Source organism: Polistes dominula, unplaced genomic scaffold (genome assembly GCF_049000335.1).
Source record: "Polistes dominula isolate Pdom_NZ unplaced genomic scaffold, Pdom_raw_medaka contig_22, whole genome shotgun sequence".
NCBI classification, from domain to species: domain Eukaryota; kingdom Metazoa; phylum Arthropoda; class Insecta; order Hymenoptera; family Vespidae; genus Polistes; species Polistes dominula.
The window spans coordinates 4,621,697-4,648,780 of NW_028300966.1; the positions used below are offsets into that span (position 1 = coordinate 4,621,697).

Genomic DNA, 27,084 nt, shown 5'->3' on the forward strand with positions numbered 1-27,084 from the left:
AACGTCTTAATAACGAGTATATTAAATAATTTGATTAATGGAAAAGAGAAAAATGACGCTCCTTACGTAAACGTTGCTTGCGAATGAAGCCTAACGTCCTCTGCTTTCAAACTTCACGTGTTCCATTCCCACTCCTTCTCACTTTTTCCTTCTCTTTTCATTTCACCAATTGAACTATGCTTTCATTTATTATTTCTCCTTGTCTAACGCATTACAAACCGTGCGCGATGAATTTGAACTTGTGGTTTAAAGTAACAGAAGAAAAACGGGACAAGGTGGGCTAAGAAGACGACGAACAAAGAACAGTTTATATCTAATTTTATCCGTAATCATTTATTTGTTATATCAGATAATTTGTTTTGCATAGTTTACTACACAAAGTGAAAAATACTTTATTTTTTAAATAACTTGAAAACGCATTAATATTAAAAATAAAAACATACAATGGATTCTACTGATATATTACACATTGAAATTTTACAAAAATCTGAAAGGTAAGATCTATTTTTTAATTGCGTTTATATATACATCTTTCTAATCTTTTGTAATAACAACAATATTTATGACTTTGTAATTAAGATTGTTTAAATGAAAATATAAAAGTATTCTTTAAGATTGTTATTAATAGTTTGTTCTACTATTAGTGTTATTGTAAATTATTGTTACACATATTGTTTTTCTTTAAGTGCATTGTCAAAAGAGGAAATACAAACAATTGCAGAAAATGAAATACTTAATATGGAGGAAGTTATTTTAGACGTGGAATTACCTATTACCTTATCTGATCATTCTAAAAACCATATTGAATCTGTATTATGTGTTTGCAATAACAATGTATGTTCAAATATTTTTAATAATAGAAAGTATTATTACTATTTAAAATCATTTTTATTATTTTTGATATGATGCTTATGTATCTTAGAAAACGCGTATGAAAATTGTTGGAGCCAATTTACAATATCATATATATAGAATGACAGAAAGCGAATCTGCAATGTCAATTATAGAAAATGGTAATGAAGAATTACCAGCAGCCAATCAATGGCTTTTACCTTCCAAAGAATTTCATTATCTATGGGAAAACATGTACTATGACTCAAATATAAAGCAAAATGTAAGCTTAATATATATTCTTTCTTTTCTTTTTTATATTTATTTGTTTTAATCAAAATTTATTTTTTCTTTTTTTCTTTTAGTTATTAAATTTTGTAGAAACAGCATTAATATTTTCTGATAATCAAATAAATCCTAATATCATATCATGGAATAAAGTAGTATTACTACATGGACCTCCGGGCAGTGGAAAGACCAGCTTATGTAAAGCACTAGCTCAAAAAATTGCAATTCGTTTTGGACATCGATTTACATATGTGCATTTAATAGAAATAAATAGTCATAGTTTATTTTCAAAATGGTTTTCTGAGGTAAATTATCTCTCTTCTATTGTTATATAAAAATGGAAAGTTAAGTACTTTATAAATAAGAATTTATTTTATTTCAGAGCGGAAAATTGGTTATGAAATTATTCGATGAACTTAAAACTATTCACAATGATTCTAACCGGTTAGTTTGTATTTTAATCGATGAAGTAGAATCATTGGCACACACTCGTAAATCCTGTGTTAATGGGACAGAACCTACAGATTCGATACGTGTGGTAAATGCTTTACTCACTCAACTGGATCAAATGAAACATTATCCAAATGTTTTAATTCTTACGACAAGTAACATGACCGAAGCCATAGATTTGGCATTTGTAGATCGTGCAGATATAAAACAATATATTGGCCATCCCACAGAAGATTCTATATACAAAATATATACTGCTTGTATAAATGAATTAATGAGGGTACTTTGTTATCATTATATATCACATAATAACTAATATGTCACATAATAACTAATTGTTAAAATTTTCAGACCGGACTAATAGAGATGGAAGAAATACATAATCTTGCTTATCTCAAAGCTCATGGTTATGAAGAAAATTATGAGACAAAACGCTCTTTAATACTGCTGGAAATAAGTAAACAAAGTTATGGTCTAAGTGGACGTACATTGAAAAAAATACCATTTTTAGCAAAAGCACTTTATATACATTCAAAGAAATCTACATTGGCTCAATTTTTGAGAGCTATGCATTATGCCATAGAAAAGCAGAAAGATGAAATTTTGGAACAACAACAATAAAAGAAAACATCTCTATTTTTTTTATTAACACGAAATACGATTTTTAATCATGCAAAATGTAAGCAGATATATTTGACCATTAATTTTACTATTACGTGTTTTAAATATTTGATAATAATTCTTAATATATTTATTTACGCATTAATAATAATAAGTGAAAAAGAGAGTTAAAAAGAAGATATTAAATAAAAAAAGAACTTTTATACAAAAGAGCGCGTATTTTTGAATTTGACAAGGCGCATCATTGGCGCTCTCTGTCGGCGAATTGAAAACGCTAAGTTTTCCCATTCTACATACAGTTGTTTGATCGAAGGTGGGTAGTAGGGATAAAACTGCGGCATAGGTAACGTAATGCGCATCAGTCAGTTGTTTTGAAGCGGTCGTACGTGTCACTTGGATTACTTGATTTGCGATTAACACAGTGTTTTTCTTTTTCTTTATCACTCGTAGATACGATTGAGATCGTGTTTAAAAGCTGATATAAGATAATATCGTAATATTTCGGTGACAGGCCGTGTGAGATATTTAATCATAAATTATTAGTGAGATTTAAAATAACGTTTGGTGAGAGTGTTGTTTTCGAACGACCTCGTCTTATTCATTTTATCCTCGTTTCTATTTATTATTATTGCAAAAAATTAATGATACCAAGATCGTTAAATCATCGAATTCGTTTCTAAGAAGGATGTTTGATCGCGACACAGCGATACATCTCATTGCCGGAGGGTGAGTTTTGACGCATTTATATCTAATACTACGACATACTCATCTTCGTAATATTTTTAATTTATCACCAATTTTTGGTTCTTGATTATTATGATTTTATAATTAAATCATTCAACAATTATTTGTTATTCTCATCAAATTGTCAGGGTTAACATATGTATGTATTTTCCATCTCTTGTATGTATACACGATGTATTTTGCTGCGCAGTGTGAACCAAACGATTTGATTGGTTATTCCTTTCCGAAACACAACGTCTGGCCCGGTCTCTCCTTGCCCCTCTTTTCTTCCTCTTCCTTCTGCTTCTAACCCTTTTTTATTTTTTTTTTCATTTCACACGACTTTTTACGTACAAAAACATATCTAAATACATAGTACTGAAATACCCTTTTACAAGAAATTTTATTATAATTATTTCACACATTATTCGTTTTATAAAATGTAATTAATTAGACATTTTAAATATAATCATAACTTAGTAGGTCATTTAGAGATATAATAAATTTTTTAATAAATTTGTTCGTCATCTAGTTTCTTTTCTACTTCTTTAGATTTTTACTACTTCTCAAATATTTAATAATTCGAAGAATTAACTGTTTGTTGTCTGATATGCGTGCTACGTCGTACTTGTGCATGGAGCTTAATTTATAACCGGTAGATAGAATTGCGTGTTTAGATCATAAACTACTACAAATATCTAGGACGTTTAGACATCATTTAATAAATATAATTTGTATTCCAATCATCTTTTCGTTATCAAGAATAGTTTTAATTGAAACTTCTTGTGTCAAATTAATTTGTTGAGTTTGAAAAATGAAAACACTATTGACTTAGGTTAGGTTATTATTATTATTATTATTTTTAATGTTTTCGTACGTAGTTTCGTAAAATAGAAAAAAATTGATGATAAAAAGGATTAATTAAATTAGTAATTATTGCCAAAATAGTTATATGCAGGATAGTATTACTAATTTTAGAAAGTTAACATCAATTTTCCACGGTCTCCTTCACGTAACTCGTATGACGAGAAGTAATTTGCGTATAATCATTAAAATTGCTACTTCAGGTGCAACTATTCTTTTTTACTAACTAACGCAATCATTTTTATTTCATTGAAGAGTCTTATAAAAGCGGTAAACAGTTAACATGTGTTTATTATAAATCAGTGAACAGTTAATAAAAAGTTTCTTCGTATGTTTTTGAACGATAAACGCATATCACACGATAATCTTCAATTTTTGTTGATTAATCGAAATTCAAGGTTCGTTGGATTGTATTTTCATAGTACGATGTTGTATTACTTCGAATGCAGAATTTATTGTGCTTGTATATACAGTTTTTTTTTTTACGTGAAATAAGCATTATTATTTACACAATAGATATTTAATTTCATTCGTGCAATGATAAATAATAAAATGATTATCTGTTTATAGAAAATGGCGTAATAAAATTCGTTAGAATTTTGGCGCGCAAAAGTTAGCTCATACGTAATAAACATATTGAATGTAGCAGTTATTTCTTCCTTGCATTTGTTTTTTTTTAAATTTATTTTCTTGTCCCTCTTATAGTTAGTCGTCTCTCTTTCAAAATACACATGTGTCATATTTATCGGTCGTTCTCTCTCGTACATACATGTGTATGCATTTCTAGTTCCTAGCAAGCAACTTTAATGCGCTGTTCTGTAGGGTCTTCTCGTAAAAATTCCTTTCATTATTTTCAGTCTATAAAATATTTATCAGAAACATCACCTAATATCATTTTTATATTATTATTTATTTTATATTATTATTATTAATGTAGAAAATCATTTATTTGAAGTTTGCATACATTTGTTACAATCTTACTATGATCATGTCAGAAAATTTCATCTTGCCGTAATTTTATTCTGCGTTGTTAGAAATCGTATTGTTATTGTTTTTGTTTACATCGTTCAAGTAACTTATTTTTTTCTTTCTCTCCTCTGTAGTATGTATATACGAGAAATATTGAAGACTCTTATTCTATTAATAATAAAGAGAAATACACGGTTTTATTTATATTTATTTATTTATTTTTGTTTTTTCTTGGGTTGTTGAATATAGTGTTGCTGGTACAACAGGAGCTATAGTGACCTGTCCCCTCGAAGTGGTTAAGACACGTTTACAATCCTCTTCGTCTGGCTTCCACCCGCCACCAGTGAATAAAGAGTTTACGTCCGGTCATGTCACGTGTAAAAGTTTTCCAACACCGGAGCAAAGGAGGAGATTGTGTACCGGAGGATATCCAAGGTAAAATTATCAAAATAATTTTTATCTACATCTTGTATATCAACGTTGCAAAAACAATTTAATATTAAACGTGATTTAAACGGAACTGTAATATTTGAACGAATATAGAAAAGCACCGTGCCCGTGAAGTTCACGGAACTGTGCATTAAGGGTTCAAATCGTATATTAATATTTAATTTTTATTTGGTATTATTTTTTGTTTAAAGGTGTTCCTTTCTGGCTCTTTCACATTGTGGCGTGTCGACACCACCAGGTGGTAGTCCACACGCTTATCCAACACCCGGTATTATCCAGTGTATAAGATACATCATTAAGAATGAAGGTGTGCGTGCCCTTTTCCAAGGTCTCGGACCAAATCTCGTTGGTGTTGCACCTTCTAGGGCAATCTACTTCTGTGCATATTCAAAAAGCAAAATTGCTTTTAACACGATACTACCTCCGGATACTCCGATAGTCCACGTATTTTCGGCATTTTGCGCTGGTAAGAACAGAAATTAGATCCTTTTCAAGTATATCTATACACAAGGGTGGATTGAAAAATTTGAAACTTATTTTTTTCTAAATATTTTAATACTATGTCGAATTATAAAAGTGAATAGAACCAAAATAAAAAATTGCTTCTGTGTTAGATTACAAACTTTTCAACCCACTCACGTATATATGCAAAGAAAAAATAAGAATATATGTAAATTTAAAAATGTCTATGTACATATATACGTTGGAGTAAACGTGTAATGTATAATATAGTTATTTTTATCGTTATTAGTCCATAAATAGAGAAGATACCTTAATAGAAACTAGATAATATATAGCAAAAATATTTTGGCTTACTTTTTGGAACGGCGCCGAAATATCGAAAGATTTTATCCTTTGAACTCTTGATATATTATATATATATATTAATCTCGATTAAACGTTACGCGTTATAGGTAATCGTGTTGTGTGAAAAATTGCTTGGTATAAAGGGATTATTTTTATTTAAATATTCAAAATAAAATATAATTACGAAATAGTAGAAATCGGTAGTGATGAAAGCAATAATTCATTCAATGCTTAATTTAAAAAAAATTAATTTTTAGATGTGAAGAATTTTCGTTTTTTATTATGACGTGTATTGTACGAGAAATCGCGTTATATGAAATCTTATATCTTTGCCGCGTTATAAGAATTCACATTATATATCTACTGTATATTATAATATATTTGTGTGTGGAATAGATTGAAGGATTTATTAAACTAATAAGTAGGAATGGTAGTTCATAAGTATGACGTATCTTCTTCCATCTATCATGTTTCCTCTCGTATAATTTATCCCTTTTTTTTCCAAAGATAAGAGTACGTAGAACATGCGTTTGCAAACGTCAGTTATTTTTTACCTACCGTTAATATCTAGTTTATAATTATGGTGTACTGATCTTTGCGACTTGGATAACCTCCGTTATATGTTCGACTTGAACTGATTTCATATCATCAATTTCAAGAACCGATAATGTGATCGATTGTTTGATGGAATTTTTTTGATCTTTTTTTATCGTTATGTTTGATTTGTCAATTGAACTAAATTTGATTAGATTCGCCATTTTATTGAACGTAATACTGTTTTTTTTGGAATCAACAGCACACGGTTTGTTGTTTCTTCAAAAGGAGAAACACCCATCAATTCATATTACAAACCATATCCACGTTGCTTGACTTTAGTAATCCAAAGTGGGTAAGCTGCTGACTTATTGGACGTGATCAAAAATTTGATTATATTTCTTTTTATTTATAGATCGTATTTTGAAAATTTTGTATTTTTCTTTTTAGTTAGCATTCGTTTGTTGAAATGAATAGGACGTTTTTTTGGAATAATCGTGTGTTCGTGAGAAAAATGTTTAATAAAAACAGTCTGTTAAGAATTCCTGTTTCTAAAAACGTATGCATATTTTATTTTATTTTATTTTTTTTTACTTTTATTTTTGCTGTTAGAAATCGGTCAACTTGATGAGAACAATGAATGTCTTTTTAGATATAATATTCTTTTTCTAATTTTCTCTATCTTTATCTTTTACAATATTTATTAATACTTTTCTTCAATAAAACAAAGTTTTTAATAGAGACTATATAGATAAGTTATCTTTGTTCTCTCTAAGGGGGAAATTGAACTTCAACCGGGAATAAGATTACCTCCTCCGAAGATTTCTTCGCGGGGAGTCATCATCTTTATTTTTCTATACTGCTAACTGTATGTATTTGTTTTACAATTTATTTATTAATTAGAAATTCACATATTATTTAGATAGAATTTGCGAATAGATATTTGATTTATCGACGAAATGTGATAACTTTATTTGATTATTTTTAAATTAGATAAAACGATTGTAATTTTATTGAATGTTGTACAGTAAAATAATTTGAAAGTTGAAAAAAAGAAGGAATTGGGATAAAAAGAAAAATGATTACTGCACAATACAATAATCTCGTTAGTTCCATTTGTTGATATTTTTAGTACAGCTCATTGATAATGTGTCATTCGATAAGCCATCCATTCGTTAACTTAATTTCGTCATTTATCTATCTTTGATAATACGTATCATAATCTCTGTCTTTTATTATACAATGAAAATTATAATTCCACAATATAGTAATCGTTAAAAGAATGTCATTGGAGAGAAGCTTAGGATAGAAAATATAAATACTTATCTTCGTTCATGTTCCCTTTTCCCTTTTTTAACACGTGATAATGGTCAAGTAGGCATTTCTCATCTTTTATTCAGTCGGTGTTCTAATTTTGACTAAAAAATGAATAAAAATAAAATAAATCTTTGACTCTACAGTTTCATAATTCTAATATTCTTAATATTGTTTATATACCACTTCCAATTTTTCATAATATTTATTTTTATCTCATTTACGTTTTTTTTTTTTACAATAAAACACGATTTATTCCGAGGAAACAACAAAAAATAGAGTCGCAATCATTTACGTAGTACATAATACCTTAAACGCGGTAAAATTAAAAAAATAATTTTTATAAAAATTATCGATATTATATTTTTGATAAACGAATATTATCATAAATAATATAATGTGAAACAAAAATTAAGTAGGTGAACAATTTTTTTAAGGGAAAAAACATTCGAAAAAGATACGATAAAATCAGCGTGACACTGCATTTAGATTCGATGTCATTGTTATTATTAATAAGATATATAATGTTGTATGTCGCGTGTGATTCTTCATCTATCATATATAATACACAAATTACAAAAACAGACCACTTATAACTTGAATTTGATCGCATTACGTTATACAATCTCTCATCTTCCTTTTGATATGAATACAATGGACGTTTAAATAAGTCGCATGCATGCTTGTAATGCATACATATATTTAGAAAATAAGTATATATATACACATTATATTATGTGTTCCGATAGAATCTGTTTACTCGCTTGTTTACCAACTGTTAGCTTTGGGTCACATTGAAACCACCCTCTTCGTCTCATCTTTCTCCTTCATCTAGCTCTTTCCTCTCTTTTCTCTTCCTCCTCTTCATATCTACAGATTAGACAGAATGATAATGTATTATATAGTAACCTTTTTAATATCAATTTAGAAAATTAACCCTAATTCTTCCATATGTCTGAAAATTTGCTCTTGCTTCCACCATCCCTTTTCTATTCTTCATTCTTTAACCCTCCTTTTTTCTTTTTTCTTTTTTCTTTTTTCTTTTTTCCTTCCACGCTCCTTCTTCTTCGGGGTCAGGAACAACGACCGAGAGAATGTGTGTGCACGAAGCATTAGATTCTATTTTTAAACAGTCTACTGCTTGGCTGTAATTCAATACTCTCTCTTTCTACCTTGTACACACAGTGTTGAACCTGCGTATTTACTAGAAATGAAAAACATGCCACGACAATCAAAAAATGATAATAAATTTTTAATAAGATTACGAATGCACAATCATTATTATTGTATTGTATTGTGTTATGTAATGTGATGAATTAAAGATAGTGTTGCAGCTTCATTTTTATCTATACGTTTTGCTTGCTGAATTTTTAATTTTTTTTTTAATTTCTTTTTATTTGTACTTGATAGATTGTACTGACGATAAGAAAATATTAAAGTTATGAAAATTTGCGTCTTCTTTGTTCGCTTATTGTGTAATATTAGTGGGTTTTATTATTATTGTTTTTTTATTTTTAATGTAGTTTTCAGATAAAATTTTTTAATTATAAAAATTCCCTCGAAATATTTGATAACTTATAAATTTATCCTGTTTAACGTTTCATATCAACACACGTTCGTAGCAAAAGATATTGCTCACAAGTAGCTATATTTATTTTTAGAATCTCTGATAATGGATGTGTTTGACACAATGAGAGGTCTATCTACTTTTATCGAGTCAAACACATTAATGTAACACGGTAATCGTTCGTTAAAGATACTTATCTTGATAAGAAAATAGATGGACATTAGAGGATCGAACGAGTTTCAAACATTTCTTTCCTAATAATTTATTCTAGTACTATAATGATGTATAGTATATATTACAATAGAATTAAACAAGTAACAATAATTTCTTTCGTAATAATGTTTTTTTATAGTACTACTATAATAGTATATATTAATAATTATATGCCATTCAAGATGATATTACAACTTGAACTTATATAATTTGCTTTTTAGTGATACTGCTATAAAAAAAATTGAATTACGCCCAGAGTAGCATTTTTGAATATTTTTGTTATACCTCCAAGCATATAATTATCAAAATTCGTAGAAAACATTTAACGATTGATCTAAACATTTTTATTTTTTTTATTTTCATACTCTTGAGTTCTTTATCCTTATGAATAACCGATTGAACGCGTGAATGATCGTTCAGGAAAGGCCATTAGCGTATATGTACACACACACTCGCGCGCATATATTATGTATATGTATATGTATATAGATGCAAAACAATTTGTTTAGCACATTTATCAAAGTATGTTCTCTCGTGGTATGTTAAAAGTCCTCCTTTCTTTGTATTAGCTCTTTACTATATACTATATACTCGTACATATATGTGTATGTGTATATGTATATATACGGTTTCATTTTGCATGCTCACAATTGAACTTCCCGTGGCGTGTTACTCTAGTAATAAGATGCACGTATATGTATTCACACATACATATATACATATGATGTGTTATTCTTCGGACAACGTGTTTTCGATCTTGTTTTTAAATTTGGTTGCACGTGAATAAGATGGATAATGCATAAAAGTTTGAACGGAATAAGAAGGTTACTCGCGAAAATTAGCGGCTTCCTCGAAAAATTTCAAATATATGCTAAATATGTAATCTTTTTTTCCTCCTTGAAAAAAGAAACGAGATAAGAGGAAAACAATGAGTTCGTCTACCTAATTTCGCTTTAAGGTATCACAGAAAATGGTTGTTTAATTTAATCAAATGATAGCTGTTACATAAAATATCTGTTCATTTTAATGATAAGTACAATTAAATATACTTTATGTATTTTTGAAGACGTATTGCTCATAAAATATTTTAAAATTAAAACAATTGCAATTTTTACGTATTATAATAAATTTGAAATTGTATATATTTAATGACTCGTCATCAACAAATTGCGCAAGTGCATTGAGCATTCTGCCAGTAAATAAGAATTAAAAAGTATAATTATTATAACTGTCGTTGCAGAAGTAACCATGTAATTTAAAGAGTTAACATTCCAGAGAACCGAAAGTTTTATTTGCCTATTGTTATTAGGATATGCTATGAAAGACTGTTGTAAATTTATCATTTATTAGCTCCTTCATTAGCTCTATTCTATTGTCCTTGACCCGTTTTACTTTGTCTATTCTAAACAGGTAGATATATATATTTATATATTATATACTATAACTCTATTAACACATCATAAGTCATTCCTCTAGCATCTATCTAAATAAATGTAAATGAGTAGATATATTAATCCTCATTAATCATTAATGATTAATATTATTACCAATGATAACGAATTTATATATAAATAAATTTCTAATGCATATATATATTTTTCTCAAAATTGGCATGAATTTTCAGGATACTTCTTTACCATTAAATTTAGAAAATTGTTTTAAAGTTATATTGAAAAAATATAAATCGACATAAATATTTCCGGCAGAGCAATAGAAACGAAAATGATGACTATTCGTATTGCATCAAATTGCACTTGTGTCGTAATGTTGTGATTAGCGTAACATAATACGAATATTGCCAATACGTTGATAAAGAAGACACAACGAGACGAAGACAAGGATTATAGGTAGAGTATGGCAAATATGTATGAATGTATATGTGTGTATGGTGCATTGCTCCTGTGGTCGGCCTCTAAGTAGGTCAATGGGGCTGCTTTGAGAGACATAAGCCAGTTCACACACACACGCATACGAGTTCAGTTTTAAAAGCCAGCAGCTAGCTTTATAGATTCGTCGTCGTTGAAGTAAAAGTATGTATCTTATATCGAAAAATTGCAAGCTCGTGTATAAGTTTCTCGAAGTTTTCTTCTCTCATTGTTAGCTCTTATTGATCGTCTCCCAACAAACTATAAATTATGTAACGAATCTATATCTACCTATATGATTGTTTACTCATATCTGTTAATGCACTGGACATTTCTGAATAAGTTGGAATCATTAATGTTAAATTCAGGACAAAAACATAAAGATAAAATTTGTATAAACATATTCTGATCATTATTTCGATATTGTTTATATTGTTTTATATTATATTTATATTAAAATTGAGTCTGTATATTTTTAAATATAAAAAAATAAGATACTGCATAAGAGTATACATTTACTTATCATATATACAAGCATATATGCACGTATTTATTTATGTTAAGAGGATATATATATGCATAGAGATAGTAAAATTGCTTAGTTAGGCTTTATGATGATAATAGCGTTACGAAAGTAACGATCTAACTAAAAACTAAGTAATTGAAAGATCTTTTATATATATATTCAAGCTTTTACCCGATAACTTTAATCGAAATGTTTACTAAGTAACATGAACTCGTACAGTTAGAAGGATTGATCATGTTGGAAATTGATTGATAGGATGATATAATAATTTTTTATGCATAGAAATTTTCAAGGTGATATATTTATTCGATATTAGTTTTCTCCTTGCGGAAACGTCGAATTTAGAACTTGGCATCATCAACATGATCTATGTATGTCCTTCGATCGGTTTTGCCAGAATTTAGTTAAATTTGTGATATCATATCTCCTTCGTAAAAGATACATACAAGAAAATAAATTATAATAAAATAAAAAGTAAGAGAGACAAAAATTGTTTTAAATAATATGACATTTATTTTATATTACGTTACAGGTTTTGTGGCATGCACATTGACAAATCCTATTTGGTTTATCAAAACTAGACTTCAGCTGGATCATCGAACGAACAAAATCACTTCGATAGAATGTATGCGGAGGATATATCGACAGTCGGTAAGATAAACTCTTTTCCAATTCGAGATCTTTATATTTATTTCCTTTTTCTAAGATTTAGTCTCTTCAAGGATGCTAATATTCACCTGTGCATTTGATTTTTTTTTATTTCGTTTTTAATTAAAATTATTTCCACTTGAAAGACAAAAACAAAAGAAATAAAAATCTGATAGATATAACAGTATATTATACTTCAGTATCTCTCAAGAAGAAAAACATAAATCTTATCGTATGATAATAATGACATCCAAAGCATCGGTAGTATAATTTTTTTTTTTTTACAAAAATTTTAAAAGTTCTTTTCCCAGTTAAAAAAAAATGCCTCTTGAAATTAGGTTAGTGGTTACAGTAGTCGTTATTCATCATCTCTTTTCAATTTAATCGTTGAAAATCCTTCTAATCAATATATCTGAATGTTCATGTTCTTTTATTCATACTTCTCTCATTCTCCCTCAGCCAACATTTCTCTCGTCCTTAAATAATTTAATCTAAACTGTCTATTTCTTCCTCGAAAGATAAGATATTTCAAGAAACATTTACGTCTTAATCTTTTCTTTCTTTTTTTTGTCATTTAATTGATACAAAAACTTGAGTATAAACAACGAAAACTGTGTATATATAATATTGATGTAAATACTCTGTGTATATCATCGTCATGTATATTCATATTTTCGGCAAACATCGTCCAATCGATCAACGTTCTCATTAAGTGTACGTACAACTACTTCAGCTAATTTTAAATTAGAACTTCTTCATAGTTAATCATAATATTCTAAAATTAAATACTACGACGCAAATAAATTAAACGAATAAGAGAGAAAATTGCAAAATGAAGTTTCCTGCATTACCGACATAATAAAAATCTATTTTTTCGACTTATTTTTTGCAATCAATTGAAGTTTTAATTATGATCATAATCGTCATTTAAAATGAGAAATGGAAGAAATTTAAGTGGAAGAATGTTGTTTCGACAGGAAACAGTTAAAAAAATAACCAACTAAAAGAGATGTTTGCGAATGCATTAAATTTCACGTTGAACTCATATACACGGGTATGTGTATATGTATATATGTATTATTGCTTAGGATTGCGTACACTGATATTAAGATTGTAGTTGCTGGCGGACGTGAGCCAGGTTTAAAATGGTCTTCTTCAACCTACGAATAGTAACTGAAGACAAAAATAATTTTTGCAAAACGCGTCTGGTAGGCGGGTTTCTCTTCTTTATATCTTCAAGACGATGCGTGGTACGCGCCGAATAAAAATTTCAATTGCAAATACGTAATAAGTATTATCTTTGTATCTTTGTATTGTATTTTTGATATTATTTGTTTTCTTTTTTTTTTGGCTATTTACAGACAATATTATACTACATAAATTCAAAGTTTGTAAATGGTCCAATAATTACTAGACTTGCAGTTTTACAATTTTTAGAAAAAAATAAGTCGAAAAAATTTATAAAAAAAAGAAAGTAATTGATTTAAAAAAAAAAATGTAATAACTGGTTCCACTATGTAATATCAAATCAAGAGTTTTCTTAAACAATCAGAACACGATTGTTATCGATTTATTTCCATATTCGATTTGTTTCTATCATCTTAAAATGTTGTCCTTTGTTATTTCACTTACATTAGTTTAGTTTAACTAGATTCAATTTAATCGTTTCCGGTCTATTAACAGCACTATTACGTTAGTATGAACTATCACACAAAGGCGCCAATATAGTATAGCCGTCTATCTTGTGAGCACGCATCGTAAATACGAGCTTGAGAATGCTTCAAAAGTCAGTAAACAATGAGATGCTTGTATATATTTTAAACATTTTGACTAACAATCTAATATTAATACACATCGATAACAATAAACGCTATTATCAGGTTTTGTATCGTTTTAAAAAAAAAGATTTTTGGGTGCATTTACAAATACAAATTTGTAATTGGGAATAATTAATGAAAGTAGATCAAATCTGGCTAGCATTGTTTTGATTTTTGCATTAATTTTTATACATATTTATTTATATTTATAATATTTATATTTTATAATATCTTTTTAATTGGAAATTCGATTTATCTTTCGAAGTAATTCTTGCGTTGCATTGTTTTGTGCATGTTGTTGTCTTTTTTTTTATTTATCTCATAAGATCATTATCAAATAATAAATGCGGATTCAGATTAAGTTACAATTTTATATATATATATATATATATATATATATATCTACCTTTGGTTTTCTAACCGTAACTGTTGCTATATAACACATATAGCTGTTGAACTTGTAAAAGATTGTGTCAGTATAGATGTGTGTTGTGTCTCATTGCCAAGTCCATCATAAATGAACCCCATAGATGATGACGACGACGACGACGACGACGACGGCGACTACGATGGCAACGATGAGGAGACGACCTTGTTGAGAAACAGCACGTTATTATGTCGAGCTCTTGTGATCGTTCATTCGAGTATGATACTTGTAATTGTTTCAGAGTAGAAAGTCATTTACGACGTTAATGCTCTTATAAATGAATTTGTCGATCCTGCAACAAAGCTTTTTAATGGAAACTGTTGAGGAGAAAAATTCCTGAACTTTCATTTGAAAATTTCTCTTTACGTAAGAAAGAAAATAAACGAGCACTATCTTGCAAATCGTTGCACAAATTGTTGAGAATAAAAGTAAGATTAAATTTTTCTTTTAAAAAGGAGAAAGAAGTAGAAGAGAGTTATTAATTATAAGTTGAAATTAGCACCGTTTCTTGAATTTTATTCTCAACGATTTGTCGCTTAAAATTGTTTTGAAAAATACTAATGATATTTTTTGTTCTAATTATTTTATTTTTATCTTTTTTACATCTTTCATTTGCAGGGTTTCCTAGGCTTTTATAAGGGTATTGTGGCGTCCTACGTAGGTATAAGTGAGACTGTGATACACTTTGTGATTTACGAAGCTGTAAAGGCATGGCTTGCGGCAAGGACGAGAGTTCCTTCTTCAAGAGGAGACGATAGAAAAACCTTACGTGACTTTGTAGAATTTATGGTAGCTGGTTCGTTTTCCAAAACAATCGCTTCAACGTTAGCTTATCCTCATGGTAAGAAGAAGAGAACAAAATAAACATAATTTATAATTAATTTACGTTTAATTACGAATAATAAATGAATGAAGAAGGAAAATAAATGTAGGAGGAATGTGCGAAAAAATGGTGCTTCCGGGAATAGAATTGTAAGTTCAATGTAGCTGCTCTAATATACGCATTGGTTTTTGTGTACATATTTCTTAGCTAAGAATTATTTTCAGTTTATTTTCATTTGATTGAATAAGCTAAAATAATTTAAAGAGGAAAGAGTGTATATATTTTCTTTTCATACTTATCTCTTGATTATTTTTTGTTTTGTTGGAAATTTATCTTTTATGAATCTCAACCTCAAATTTCAACTTGTATATATATACAGGGTGATCGGTAACTGGTGGTACAAACAAAAAGGGGATGATTCTACATGAAAAAATAAATCGAAAATATAGAATAACAATTTTTCGTTTGAGGCTTTGTTTTCGAAAAAATCGACTTTGAATTTTCGCAAAGTACGCGTGCCCTTGATCATGTCTCGTTATAATGGATCTCACTGTAGATCGTTTTCTCTATAGGACACGTAATTTACGAAGTAATCACAAAGTTTATTATTACAAAAATTGCTGAAAATGTTGTCCATTCTGCCGAACACATACTTCTGCTCTTCTAAAAAAAATTTCTATGAACACTTTTTAACGTATTCGATTGTTTTAAAGTATGAAAGGTTACAATAATCTGTTCTTTCAATTGCTGGCAACTTGCGATTTCATCATAATAGACAATTGATTGAATATGACTCCATACATAAAAGTCAAGCGGAGTTAAGTCAGGAGAGCGTGGTGGCCAAGCTATTGTTCCAGCACAACCAATCCAGCTTTGGTAATGTTGGTTTAAAAAATCTCTTACATGACGATTAAAATGTGGCGGATAGTAAGATAATAGGTAGGAAAACACTTCCGTGTCATTGGAAGTGTTTATCAACATAACTTCAATCGAGAAAACGATCTACAGTGAGATCCGTTATACCGAGACATGATCAAGTGCACGCGTACTTTGCGAAAATTCAAAGTCGATTTTCTCGAAAACAAAGCCTGAAACGAAAAATTTTCATTTTACATTTTCGATTTATTTTTTCATGTAGAATCACCCCCTTTTTGCCTGTACCACCAGTTACCGATCACTCTGTATATTTATTATCAAATTTAAGGCATTATGAGAGAAGTTGTATAATTGAAAATTAATTAATAGCATAAAAAATAAATTTAAATCATTAGTATATAGAGGTAACCCTCCTATAACACGGTAGAAGGTTCCTAGAAAATGCCGTGTTGTTTTCAGACCATGGAGATGAAAAGAATTACTTTCCGCATCAGTGTATCTTTAAAATGGCAAGCCTCACTGCGGTTGTAGAAAACCAGTGTTGTACAAAGGTTTTTTTTTGAAAAGAAACTGTATTATAGAATGCCGTGTTGTAGGAGGGCTACCTGTATATTCAATGATCTTTACAAAGTAATTACGTAATTATTCGTTGCGTAATAATTATCATTAAACCGTGATAAAATATTCAATATTAATCAAACAAATTTTGCTTATTGTACGAATTATTATATTAAGAAAAATGTATCTACTTCTTAAACGCAATCTATTGAATATATTCGATTTTAATATCAGAAAATCGTAGAAGCGTGTAGACTTATATCGTTCGTTTTTATATTAATTACAATAGATATATATATACATTAGTGTATACGTGTTAAGTCATCACTCTTGTCTATCACTTTTGTAAACGACTGCAAACAAGATTCTGCCAATTGTTCTAAAGATAGTACGAGCCTATATACTTCACGTGCCAACCATTCAACCAACAATTACGTATTAACGTATTAGGCTTCCATATCCCATTACTCGAATATAAGGACTGTCATTTAAAAAAGAAATTTAAAAAACAAAGAAAATTAATTAGAGTGAGATTTTTTATCTAAATAAACACTACATTTTTATATATGTCAAAAAATATGCTGCTCGAATGGTTACAAAAAGAAACATGAAAACCAAAAAAACTTTAGCCAAGTTGCATTTTTTCTTCCTTTCGATGTGCATCGGGTTAAAGTATACTATTATATATTTGAATATTTGAAAAAATATATTACTTAAGATTCTTAGTATATAAGAAAAATATAAGTATATAACATGCTTAATAATATATTATTTTACTTTTAGAAGTGGCAAGAACACGTTTACGCGAGGAAGGTACAAAGTATCGAACCTTTGGTCAAACTTTAAACACCGTATATAATGAAGAAGGAACCAGGGGTTTGTACCGTGGACTTGGAACTCATTTGGTAAGACAGATTCCAAATACAGCTATAATAATGGCCACTTACGAAGCTGTAGTCTACATCCTGACGCGACATTTCCATTCAACCACTGTAAATACAACGAACACAAGGACACAGTTTTATGCTGAGACTAAAGCAAAGAGGGAATTGGCCTAGGATTTGCTAAAAGGTCCTGAATAAAGGGCCTTCGTTCTAAATGCTAAGATTCGTGTTCTGAGGGCCACGTTTCATCAGGTTTTCATTGTCCTCCTCCTGCTCTTCATCCTCATTATCATCGAGGAAATATTTAGAGATACCATGGAAGAGATGATGATGGTGAGAAGTCCTTTGGAGCACAATTACGATTGTTACATTGAAAGTAGCAACAAAAGGTACCACGACGTAGAACAACGCCTCAATCCTCTAGAAAGTCTAGCAAAAAAAGTAGTCCTTCATCCTTTCAGGTAGCGACTAAAACGCATACGCATGGAATCCTGTTGTCTTGTGTACCTTGTATACCAAACGGGTCAATACCAAGTGAGGGCTGATTTAAAGCTGGAACAATGTGCTGACACACGTTGCTTTTTTTCCTTTTTTTCTTCTATCTCTATCTTTATCTTTTTCTCTTTCTCTTTCTCTTTCTCTCTCTCTCTCTCTCTCTCTCTATTTTTCTTGCTCTTTCTCTTTCTCCTTCTCTTTCTCTTATTAATGAAAGAACATTTTTTATCTGTAACGGAGATGGGAGATATATTATATAGATATAGATTATATTATATTAAACATATACATATATGACTCTTTCGAAAAACTGTATTCTCCGATAATTTAAGATTTTCTATTCCTTTTTGCAAAGTTGCTGTTTCGTCATCATGTATGTTTATTATATTTCAAAATAATCGACAAATGATAGATGGAAAACGAACGAATTGTTCATTGTTAAATTGTCTTTATTTTTCAGCAAATTTTTATGCTTATAAAATTATATTACGTTATTATTATTATTATATTTGTTTGTATATTTCGTTGTATTTGACACATGAGTAAGAAATAGATTGAAATGTTGTTTTACTTTTTCTCTTATTGAGAAAAGAGAGATTGTGTTTTAACACAACGAATTCTTTTTTTTTTTTTTTGACTTTATTCTGTTATTATTATAAGAGTAATTTTAATTTTTGTTATGAAATTTTTCTTTTTATTTATCTACCTCTCTTTATTTCTTGATGGTAGAAATATCGAACATTGACATTTTTTTTCCTTTAAATACCTCTGTTACATTTATTATCACATCTCGACCATTTGATTCTTATTAATTAATTTAAATTTGATCATATATTATTTTATATTCAATATTACATTGAAAGATGTAAGAATCTCGAATTGTAGTAAATAAAATCATGTATTGATTAAATTATTATAAATGAATAATAAAAGAGGCCGTGATAAAATATACATACTATTCGTTTAAAGCTTGCAATTAATATTTCGTGTAATATTGAAGATATCGATTATTAATAGTGATAACAAATGATGAAATAAAATCTATTTTGTGAATATAGAAAAAAATACACATATTATATCATATACCGTATATACTACGTATTTAAAAATACGTTTAAACAAAAACTTTTCAAAGATTTCTAATCAAAATAGCAATGTATTCTTATTTTTTCTTTTTCTTTCTTTTCTTTTGGTTTATTAATTCTTTTTTATTTGTATAGAATGAAAGAACATTGACATGTGTATATATAATAATAAATTGTAGATTTGAGATTGATAGATATACAGTCATTATTATTATTATTATTTTTATTAAGATAATATGATGTACATATACATAGAAACCCATATGAAATTCTTATTAAATATTTAAGACAATATCATATATTTTGCTGCCTAATATTTTTATTTGCTATTATTTTAGACAAAATTATATTATATTAAGGATGGAACCAAAATGTTAACATATGCGCATATTTCTAATGATATTAAAGTATTCGATATAATAATAATATAAATTAAGTGAACAATTTCTAAGTAGTTTTTGTAAATCATTTGTTCTTTCTTGAAATTTTTTAAGCTACTTTTCTATTAAGACAATTAAACTATAATCCAATATAAAAGAAATTAGTCTATTATGCATGTGCATAGATATATAAAAGGACGAAGAATATCAATTGATTATTATACTATTGCATCCTATATATTTGAAATTGGAGAATCAATATACTTATTTAAAAATCAATATTGGTATAAAACAAACAACTAGTCGTACTATGTATTACCTATATTTATTTCTCAGGTATACGTTCCACCTACGATCAATGTTTTATTTTCAAAGAAAAAAAAAACACCAGACTACTGAAATTCTTTGTTCGCACGAAATGACGAAATTTGCATGAGATGCATAATAGATGAAAAGAAATGAAAATTATTTTTTATTTCATTTATTTTCCCCAAAAAGTTGATAATATTTATAATAGAACGTAGAATTTCTATATATGCAAATTCCATTTTTTTATTCATGTTAAATATTCTGTAAAGAAAAATTATCACAATAAGAATCCAGTATTTTGGGAAATTATTCTAATATGTTTCATAGAGAATATATTCTATTAAAAGAAAAAAGGAACTAATAAATATATAATTTATATATTTATTAGTATACAATGAATATATTATACTAATATATTTATATATTAGTATAATATATAAATATAGAAATATTATATTATATTCTAAATATCCCCAAAATGAAAAGAGAACAGGTGCCATTTGAATACATTTGAAATACAAACTGCGGTATATAAATGAATGTACGAACGAACTTGCATATATACAATATATATGTTAATTAAAATATAGAAATAATGAAATTTAGTGTTGGTTAAAAAAAAGTAAAAAAGAGAAGACAAAGAAAATACTAGTATCAAAGTAAGATAAAGGAACAGATAAACGAATTTGCTGAGGGGGTTTATAGATACCGTAAACATCCAAAAGATATGTCTGTATTATTAATATTGTGATATTATCGATGGAATTAAACGAATAAAATATATAATTGATACTGTATTTTTCTGCCACTATAAACAAGGAGAATACTTTCTTATTATAACTAATAAATTTCAATGTAATCGTACATTTTTGTTTATTTTCCACAATTCTTACATATCTCCTTTAAAATTAGTAAGTAATAATATAAGTAAATATATTTAAAATACTGAATAATATAAATATTATATACTGTGATATTTGCTATTTAATATAAAACAATACAAATATGTCAAGATATAGTAATTTGTTTTTTCTTAAGTGATTAAAATGTTACGAACGATACTGATTAATTATCTAATCAATATGTTAATTAATATTAAATATCTTGCCGTATATTGAAGATCTACTCTGTGGCTAATAAATTAATTTTTATTAAATGATTATTTGTATTAATAAATAATTAATGTTTTGCCATATTGAAGATCTAAAATGACTTGTCTCAATAAATAATGTAATTTTATTTAATAGACTCGTAAAACTTAAGACACTCCATTGCGTCTAGAGCTTTAACTAATCTTGCAATGTCGAACGGTGTGTGTCCGATCATATCAATAGATTCAGAATTTGCTTTGTAATTTAATAATAATTTAATAATAGTTACGTCATTTTTAAGTGCAGCTAAATGTAATAACGTTCTTCCAGATGTATCCTTTATTTGTGAAATATTAGGATTAGCAATTAAAAATAACTTGAGACGTTTAGCGTTTCCACTTCCAACTATATCAAAAATTTTATTTCCTATATTATTTTCGTCTAGTTTAGCACCATGTTCTAATAAAATGTTGACAATCTATAAATAATATAATACATAATCATTATTATTTATTTTAATATATTATAAGAGTGTTTTTTTTATATATATAGGATATTCTACGTAAAATCGACCACTTTTGACCGATCCCTTTCGATTTTCTGGAGAAGGTATGATTTAGATTCGAAATGAACGAAAATTTAAAAGAAAAAAAAAACGAATTCTTAGGAAAATTCCCGTCAGGCCACAATCGTTACTTAGTATTGAAAAAATAGTTGGGCGTCAGTCACCCGTGACTGACGCGGACTAACGAAAAGTCGTACTTTGCAAAAATTCAAAGTCAATTTTTTCGAAAACAAAGCCTCAAACGAAAAATTGTTATTCTATATTTTCGATTTATTTTTTCATGTAGAATCACCACCTTTTCGCTTGTACCACCAGTTACAGATCACCCTGTATATACATGTATTACACATATGAGCAGGTTATATAAGTGTGATCTATATAAAAATTAAACCAATTTATTACCTATTTCATAACTAGATCATTCCTATACAAGTTGTGTAATAAAGTAATTTATTTTTTAATTTTGTACTTGCGCTGTACTTTTATAATCACCAGCTCATATACGTATATTTTATATCGGTCAAATTGCACGCACGCACATACACTCACCCACACATACAATTTTGTTCTAGCATAATAAAATTATAATTCACCTCATGATGGTCACCATCAATAGCTTCGATAAGTGGAGTTCGATGATAACGATCCTTTTTATTAACGTTAGCACCCATCTTTAAAAGTTCTTGTACAATATTTAAATTTCCTTGACAACAAGCAATATGAAGAGCAGTTCGACCATCTACGTTTGTTTGTGATATGACAGCACCCTAGAAAAAATAATTCAGAATTAAAGAAGAAGGAATGAGAAAAAATGATAATGAAATTGAATATAATCACTTACATATTCCATCAATGATTTTAACTTGTCGATATCGCATTTAACTACAGCCGCATTGAGCATAGCAGGAAAAAGAATGGAGGTCAGTTCTTGAAATTCAACTCTTGATGATAATTTTAATGATCTCGCTACGGCATTCACTAAATCTGTTTCGAACATGAATGGAAGTTGACTTGATGTTAATTCTCCTCGTAAATTACTTTGCATTATTCTTTGCTTTTTTTAATATTCCATTCTGTATTAGATAATACATAAGCTAATTTGGCTAGAGCGGCTTCTGGCGTCATATCAAAACCTGATATTACACCTGTTGTTGATAATAAAAGGAAAAAAATAAAAATTGTTAACATTACTCCAATTCATATATATATATATACTAACCATTTTCTTCTAATAATTTTCCTGCTTTATAAGTACCCGATACACAACCAGTTGTACATTGTGTAATATTAATGATAATAACACCACGTTCTGTAGCCGCACGAAATTCAGAGAAAATATCTTCGCGATTACTAGGCACGTTACCAGAACCATATGTTTGCAACACAACACCTTCAGTTGGTGGTTGAAGAAATGCTTTCACTAGATCTGCAGTAATACCAGGAAAAAGTCTCAAGAGACCGACGTTTCGATTCAATTTCGAATGTACCGTAAAGTTTCCTGGATTTAAATTATATTTTGACAAACGATAGTCCACTAAAAAGATTTTATTAAATATTAAATTCTAAAAAATGTAACTAAGAAAAGAAAAATGTATTAGGTGTGGAAATTAATTCGGTATCTTTTAAACAAATTTAGTGTTTATTTATAAAGTAATCGTACATTTATTATTCTTCAAAATAGTCTCCACTATTTTCGATGACATCAGTTTATCTTTCAAATAACTGGCTTGACAAAAAAAGATGACGATTTTGATGCAATGAATTTAATATCAAGACACCGAATTAATTTCTAGATTTATTGTTAATATAAAAATCAAAATATTATTTTGTAAAATTTAGAATAAATAATAACGCAACCTTCTATATTTATTCCGGCCCTAGCTAAAGGTGGAAAATTAGGAGAGTGAAATGCATCAAAAGATGTAGCCGAAACTTTACTGGTACGATTTCCTCGCATAAGATTCGTTCCAAAATATACGCATACTTCAGGTATACTATAATTGGCAGCTATTACCAATGAAGTAAGAAAATTATCTATTCCATCATTTCTTGTATCGAATATTGGAACTTGGGAGCCGGTTAAGATAACTATTTTATCAAGATCTTCCAACATAAATGACAAAGCGGATGCTGTGTAACTCAAAGTATCTGTTCCATGTAATACCACAAATCCGTCATAATTGTCGTGATATTTCTTTAAAACAGAAAAAGTAACTAATATTTAATAAAATATATCAGATCGAAAGTTTTTTCTTTGATATTTGTTTTTACATAAAAGATTTTTCACGAGTAATGATTTCTTCCTTTTTTTTCTTTTTTTCTTTTTTTTCTTCTTAAATGTCAATAATATAACGTAATAAATACGTAAATAAGTGCGCAATAATTTACTTTGATATCATTAGCAATACGAATCCAATCGTCCATAGTCATGTCACTGGAATCGCAAAGTGGTGAGTATTCTAATACGTCATAGATAACACGACACTTATCCGTAGTTTTAACCCTGGTAGAAAAATAAATCAAATGAATCATATATATATACATTTTATCGTAAAAGTGATTAGTTTTAAATAAATAGAAGTAAACATATTATATAAAGAGACAATATGCTGTCTTTTTACGATTAATAATACGCTTACGGTAAAACCAAAGGACCAAAGGAGTTGCTAGTCGTTTTGCCATATATTTTCTCGGCATAATTACGATCATGTAGGTGAGAAAATTGTCGTAAATTATTAACAAAAGAATTTGCCTTCGGTATCAACACTAGAATGTTAAAATATATCAATAGAGAGAAAGGGAAATAATCCTACACAATATGATTACATCAAATTAATTGTACATCTTTGTTTACAAATCATAAAATGTATTATATAATATTAAATAGTACATATCTTTCAGAAATTTCGATTATCTTTAGATGTAAATTTCTCGAAAATAAATAATCAGAATAATATAGTCATACAAATCAATTTAATTCGTTTTTTCGTACTTTAAAAAAATATCAAAAAGAAAATATAAGGTTCCATTTAAAGAAATATTAATTTAAATCTCGTAAATAAAATGATTTTGACAACAAATTCTTTCAACCATTACATTTCTTCCCTGTAATAGTGCAACTTTTTTCTTTTTGAAGTTTTTAAATACTAAACAAAAAAAATACTGAAGTAATTCTAATTAAATGAGACACCTTGCATATATAGGCCGTTTATTTTGAAAGTGGCTTAACTCTATTTATGTTCGAATCGAAATATTGAAGGGTTTGCATTTCAATGCAATTAAAAATATACGTACAGGATACTAACGAGTCATACTGCTTAAGTGTATCTAAGGGTGTTAAATTTATAGTTCCTATTAAAATAGTGGCAATTATTAAGTAAATAATATGCGTTTTCTTACCAAGAATGGTGTTCGGCCACTTGCAAAATTAACAACCAGATTCATTATAAAATTTGAAGGAGCCCAAAGCCATTCAACATAATTTAAGATGCTTCAAATTGAAAAAAATAATACTCAATTTATTTTACATATCTTTGAAACACTTCAAAAACATAATTTAAACGATTCAAAACATTTTTTAATTACATCAATTATAAAACAATTTACTGCTTATTTACATTTCGCGTGCGTGGAAGGGATTTGAAAAAATCATGATATTCCGGTGGTATATGTTGTAGTAGGTCCATTATGTCCTTGAATTTTGCTCTTGTAATTTGTCTGATATTTTCATACAGTGGTGTCAATATAATATTGTCGAACTTTTTTGGTCTACCCAGACGTGGTAATAAATTCATGATTTTCAAATTTTCATTCTCATTCATCGATGTCTTATAGAAAATTTGATACGGTTCATTTCTGACAAAACGCATTCAACATATATTTTTAAACAGTTTATCGATTTTCCGTTAGAATTCTGTACCTTTTTAAAAATTGTCTTTTCTAATAATTTTGTTTATATAAAAATCTTCTTGTTTCATTTCATTTACAATAAAATTATTATCTTTCCGGCACTTTCTGATAATATTATAATAATCTTTGGGGGACAAGCGGTAAATAATTTTTTTTTAATGACATTTCTACCACGCCAAAATCTTTATCATTACGAGTGATTACGGACAATCAGAAAATAATAATTGTCAATTGGAGTTAGGCTACTTTCAAAATAAACTTTTTCATCGCTTCATTAATCAGCAAATTTTCGTGTTACAAAATTTTAATGATTTTTTATATATTAGTAAATAATTACTTCAGAATGAAGATTATGTAAAAATGTAACTATTACGGTAGCTAACTCGATTTTTTTTTGAAAATGGAGCTAGGGCACTTTCAAAATAAACGGCTGATATATAACTTTTTTTTATTGTTTCCTATTAAGTTAGAATAAAATGGTATAATCAAAAAGTAACTTACAAGGAGTTTTATTCATAAAACATATAAAACAGATAAAACAGAATCATATCATAAAATATATATCGTTTCTCGAGTGATAAATATGGCGAAAAGAGGAAAGTAAAATAAACTTTCGCTATAAATACTTGTTCTTTTTAATAAGAGCACTCACCGCCTTTTTCATTTCTAATCATTCCTATAGTACCACCAGTGTATAAAACAAGAACCCGACTTTCCGACTTGACCTCACTCGTAAAATTTTCATTTTTAATCTCATTTTTTTTACTTTCATTTAAATAGATTTCATTTACTTGATCACCAATATTACCGATTAATAATTTTTGATTATTTTCGTTTAAAGTAGATCTTGACATATTGATGTACTAATGAACTATGACAGACTGATAAATATTAATAAAACCACTCGATCAAATCAATCGTACTGCTATAACTAAATTCTTAGTTCAAGCACTTTACTCATTTTATTCCCGGAAAAGTCACGTTACTTCTTACATGACTAATTCACTATTATAATTCCCTTATAATTCCTAACACTATATCTATGTTTAATGTGTACGCTCGATATCTTTCGAATAAATTTCAACTTTCGAGCAATCAAAGTAAGATTATTCTTATTGCGTCACATCTATATTACATAAGTTACATATAAGTTTGCACTAACGTTCGACTTTGTGAATATTAACGTTAAATATAT

General features: G+C 28.3%; 3 protein-coding genes across 7 annotated transcripts; 2 read left to right on the top strand and 1 right to left on the bottom strand.

Annotated features, from left to right (window-relative positions):
* The first annotated feature begins 116 nt into the window (after positions 1–116).
* pch2 (pachytene checkpoint 2 protein) lies at positions 117–2,400 on the top strand. Of its 2 annotated transcripts, XR_016176737.1 has the most exons (7): positions 117–494; positions 687–834; positions 923–1,114; positions 1,197–1,424; positions 1,502–1,849; positions 1,921–2,248; positions 2,346–2,400. XR_016176737.1 is itself a non-coding variant. In XM_015315651.2 (6 exons), exons 1-6 carry the CDS (start codon positions 445–447, stop codon positions 2,188–2,190), a joined length of 1,236 nt encoding a protein of 411 aa, XP_015171137.2. In that variant the 5' UTR covers positions 118–444; the 3' UTR covers positions 2,191–2,400. The 2 variants fall into 2 exon arrangements, 1 of the variants encoding a protein (XP_015171137.2); XM_015315651.2 differs by having other exon boundaries at positions 118–494; positions 1,921–2,400.
* A 149-nt stretch (positions 2,401–2,549) lies between these two features.
* Positions 2,550–21,188, top strand: Rim2 (replication in mitochondria 2). Of its 4 annotated transcripts, none has more exons than XR_016176739.1 (7): positions 3,786–4,175; positions 4,996–5,181; positions 5,388–5,662; positions 12,555–12,673; positions 15,533–15,755; positions 17,955–18,444; positions 18,501–21,188. XR_016176739.1 is itself a non-coding variant. In XM_015315653.2 (6 exons), the coding sequence occupies exons 1-6, from the start codon at positions 2,876–2,878 to the stop codon at positions 18,227–18,229; spliced, it is 1,119 nt and encodes a 372-aa protein (XP_015171139.1). In that variant the 5' UTR covers positions 2,550–2,875; the 3' UTR covers positions 18,230–21,188. The 4 variants fall into 4 exon arrangements, 2 of the variants coding, with proteins under 2 accessions (XP_015171139.1, XP_015171138.2); XR_001475399.2 differs by having other exon boundaries at positions 18,517–21,188; XM_015315653.2 differs by lacking the exon at positions 3,786–4,175 and adding an exon at positions 2,550–2,916 and having other exon boundaries at positions 17,955–21,188.
* Positions 18,659–27,008, bottom strand: LOC107063819 (uncharacterized). The gene is given in 9 exon segments (XM_015315933.2): positions 18,659–21,893; positions 22,574–22,747; positions 22,822–23,039; positions 23,042–23,125; positions 23,200–23,514; positions 23,838–24,174; positions 24,369–24,483; positions 24,620–24,746; positions 26,542–27,008. Coding segments are annotated over 9 exon segments (1,905 nt in total). The 5' UTR covers positions 26,744–27,008; the 3' UTR covers positions 18,659–21,560.
* Positions 27,009–27,084: the final 76 nt, after the last annotated feature.

Excerpts from the sequence above, each read along its gene's own strand:
- pch2 (XM_015315651.2), top strand. The coding sequence starts at position 445 with ATGGATTCTACTGATATATTACACATTGAAATTTTACAAAAATCTGAA. Across the intron at positions 1,425-1,501 it reads TTTCAAAATGGTTTTCTGAG|AGCGGAAAATTGGTTATGAA; the intron begins GTAAATTATCTC and ends ATTTTATTTCAG. Across the intron at positions 1,850-1,920 it reads GTATAAATGAATTAATGAGG|ACCGGACTAATAGAGATGGA; the intron begins GTACTTTGTTAT and ends TAAAATTTTCAG.
- Rim2 (XM_015315652.2), top strand. The coding sequence starts at position 4,108 with ATGTTTTTGAACGATAAACGCATATCACACGATAATCTTCAATTTTTG. Across the intron at positions 5,663-12,554 it reads ATTTTCGGCATTTTGCGCTG|GTTTTGTGGCATGCACATTG; the intron begins GTAAGAACAGAA and ends ATTACGTTACAG. Across the intron at positions 12,674-15,532 it reads GGAGGATATATCGACAGTCG|GGTTTCCTAGGCTTTTATAA; the intron begins GTAAGATAAACT and ends TTTCATTTGCAG.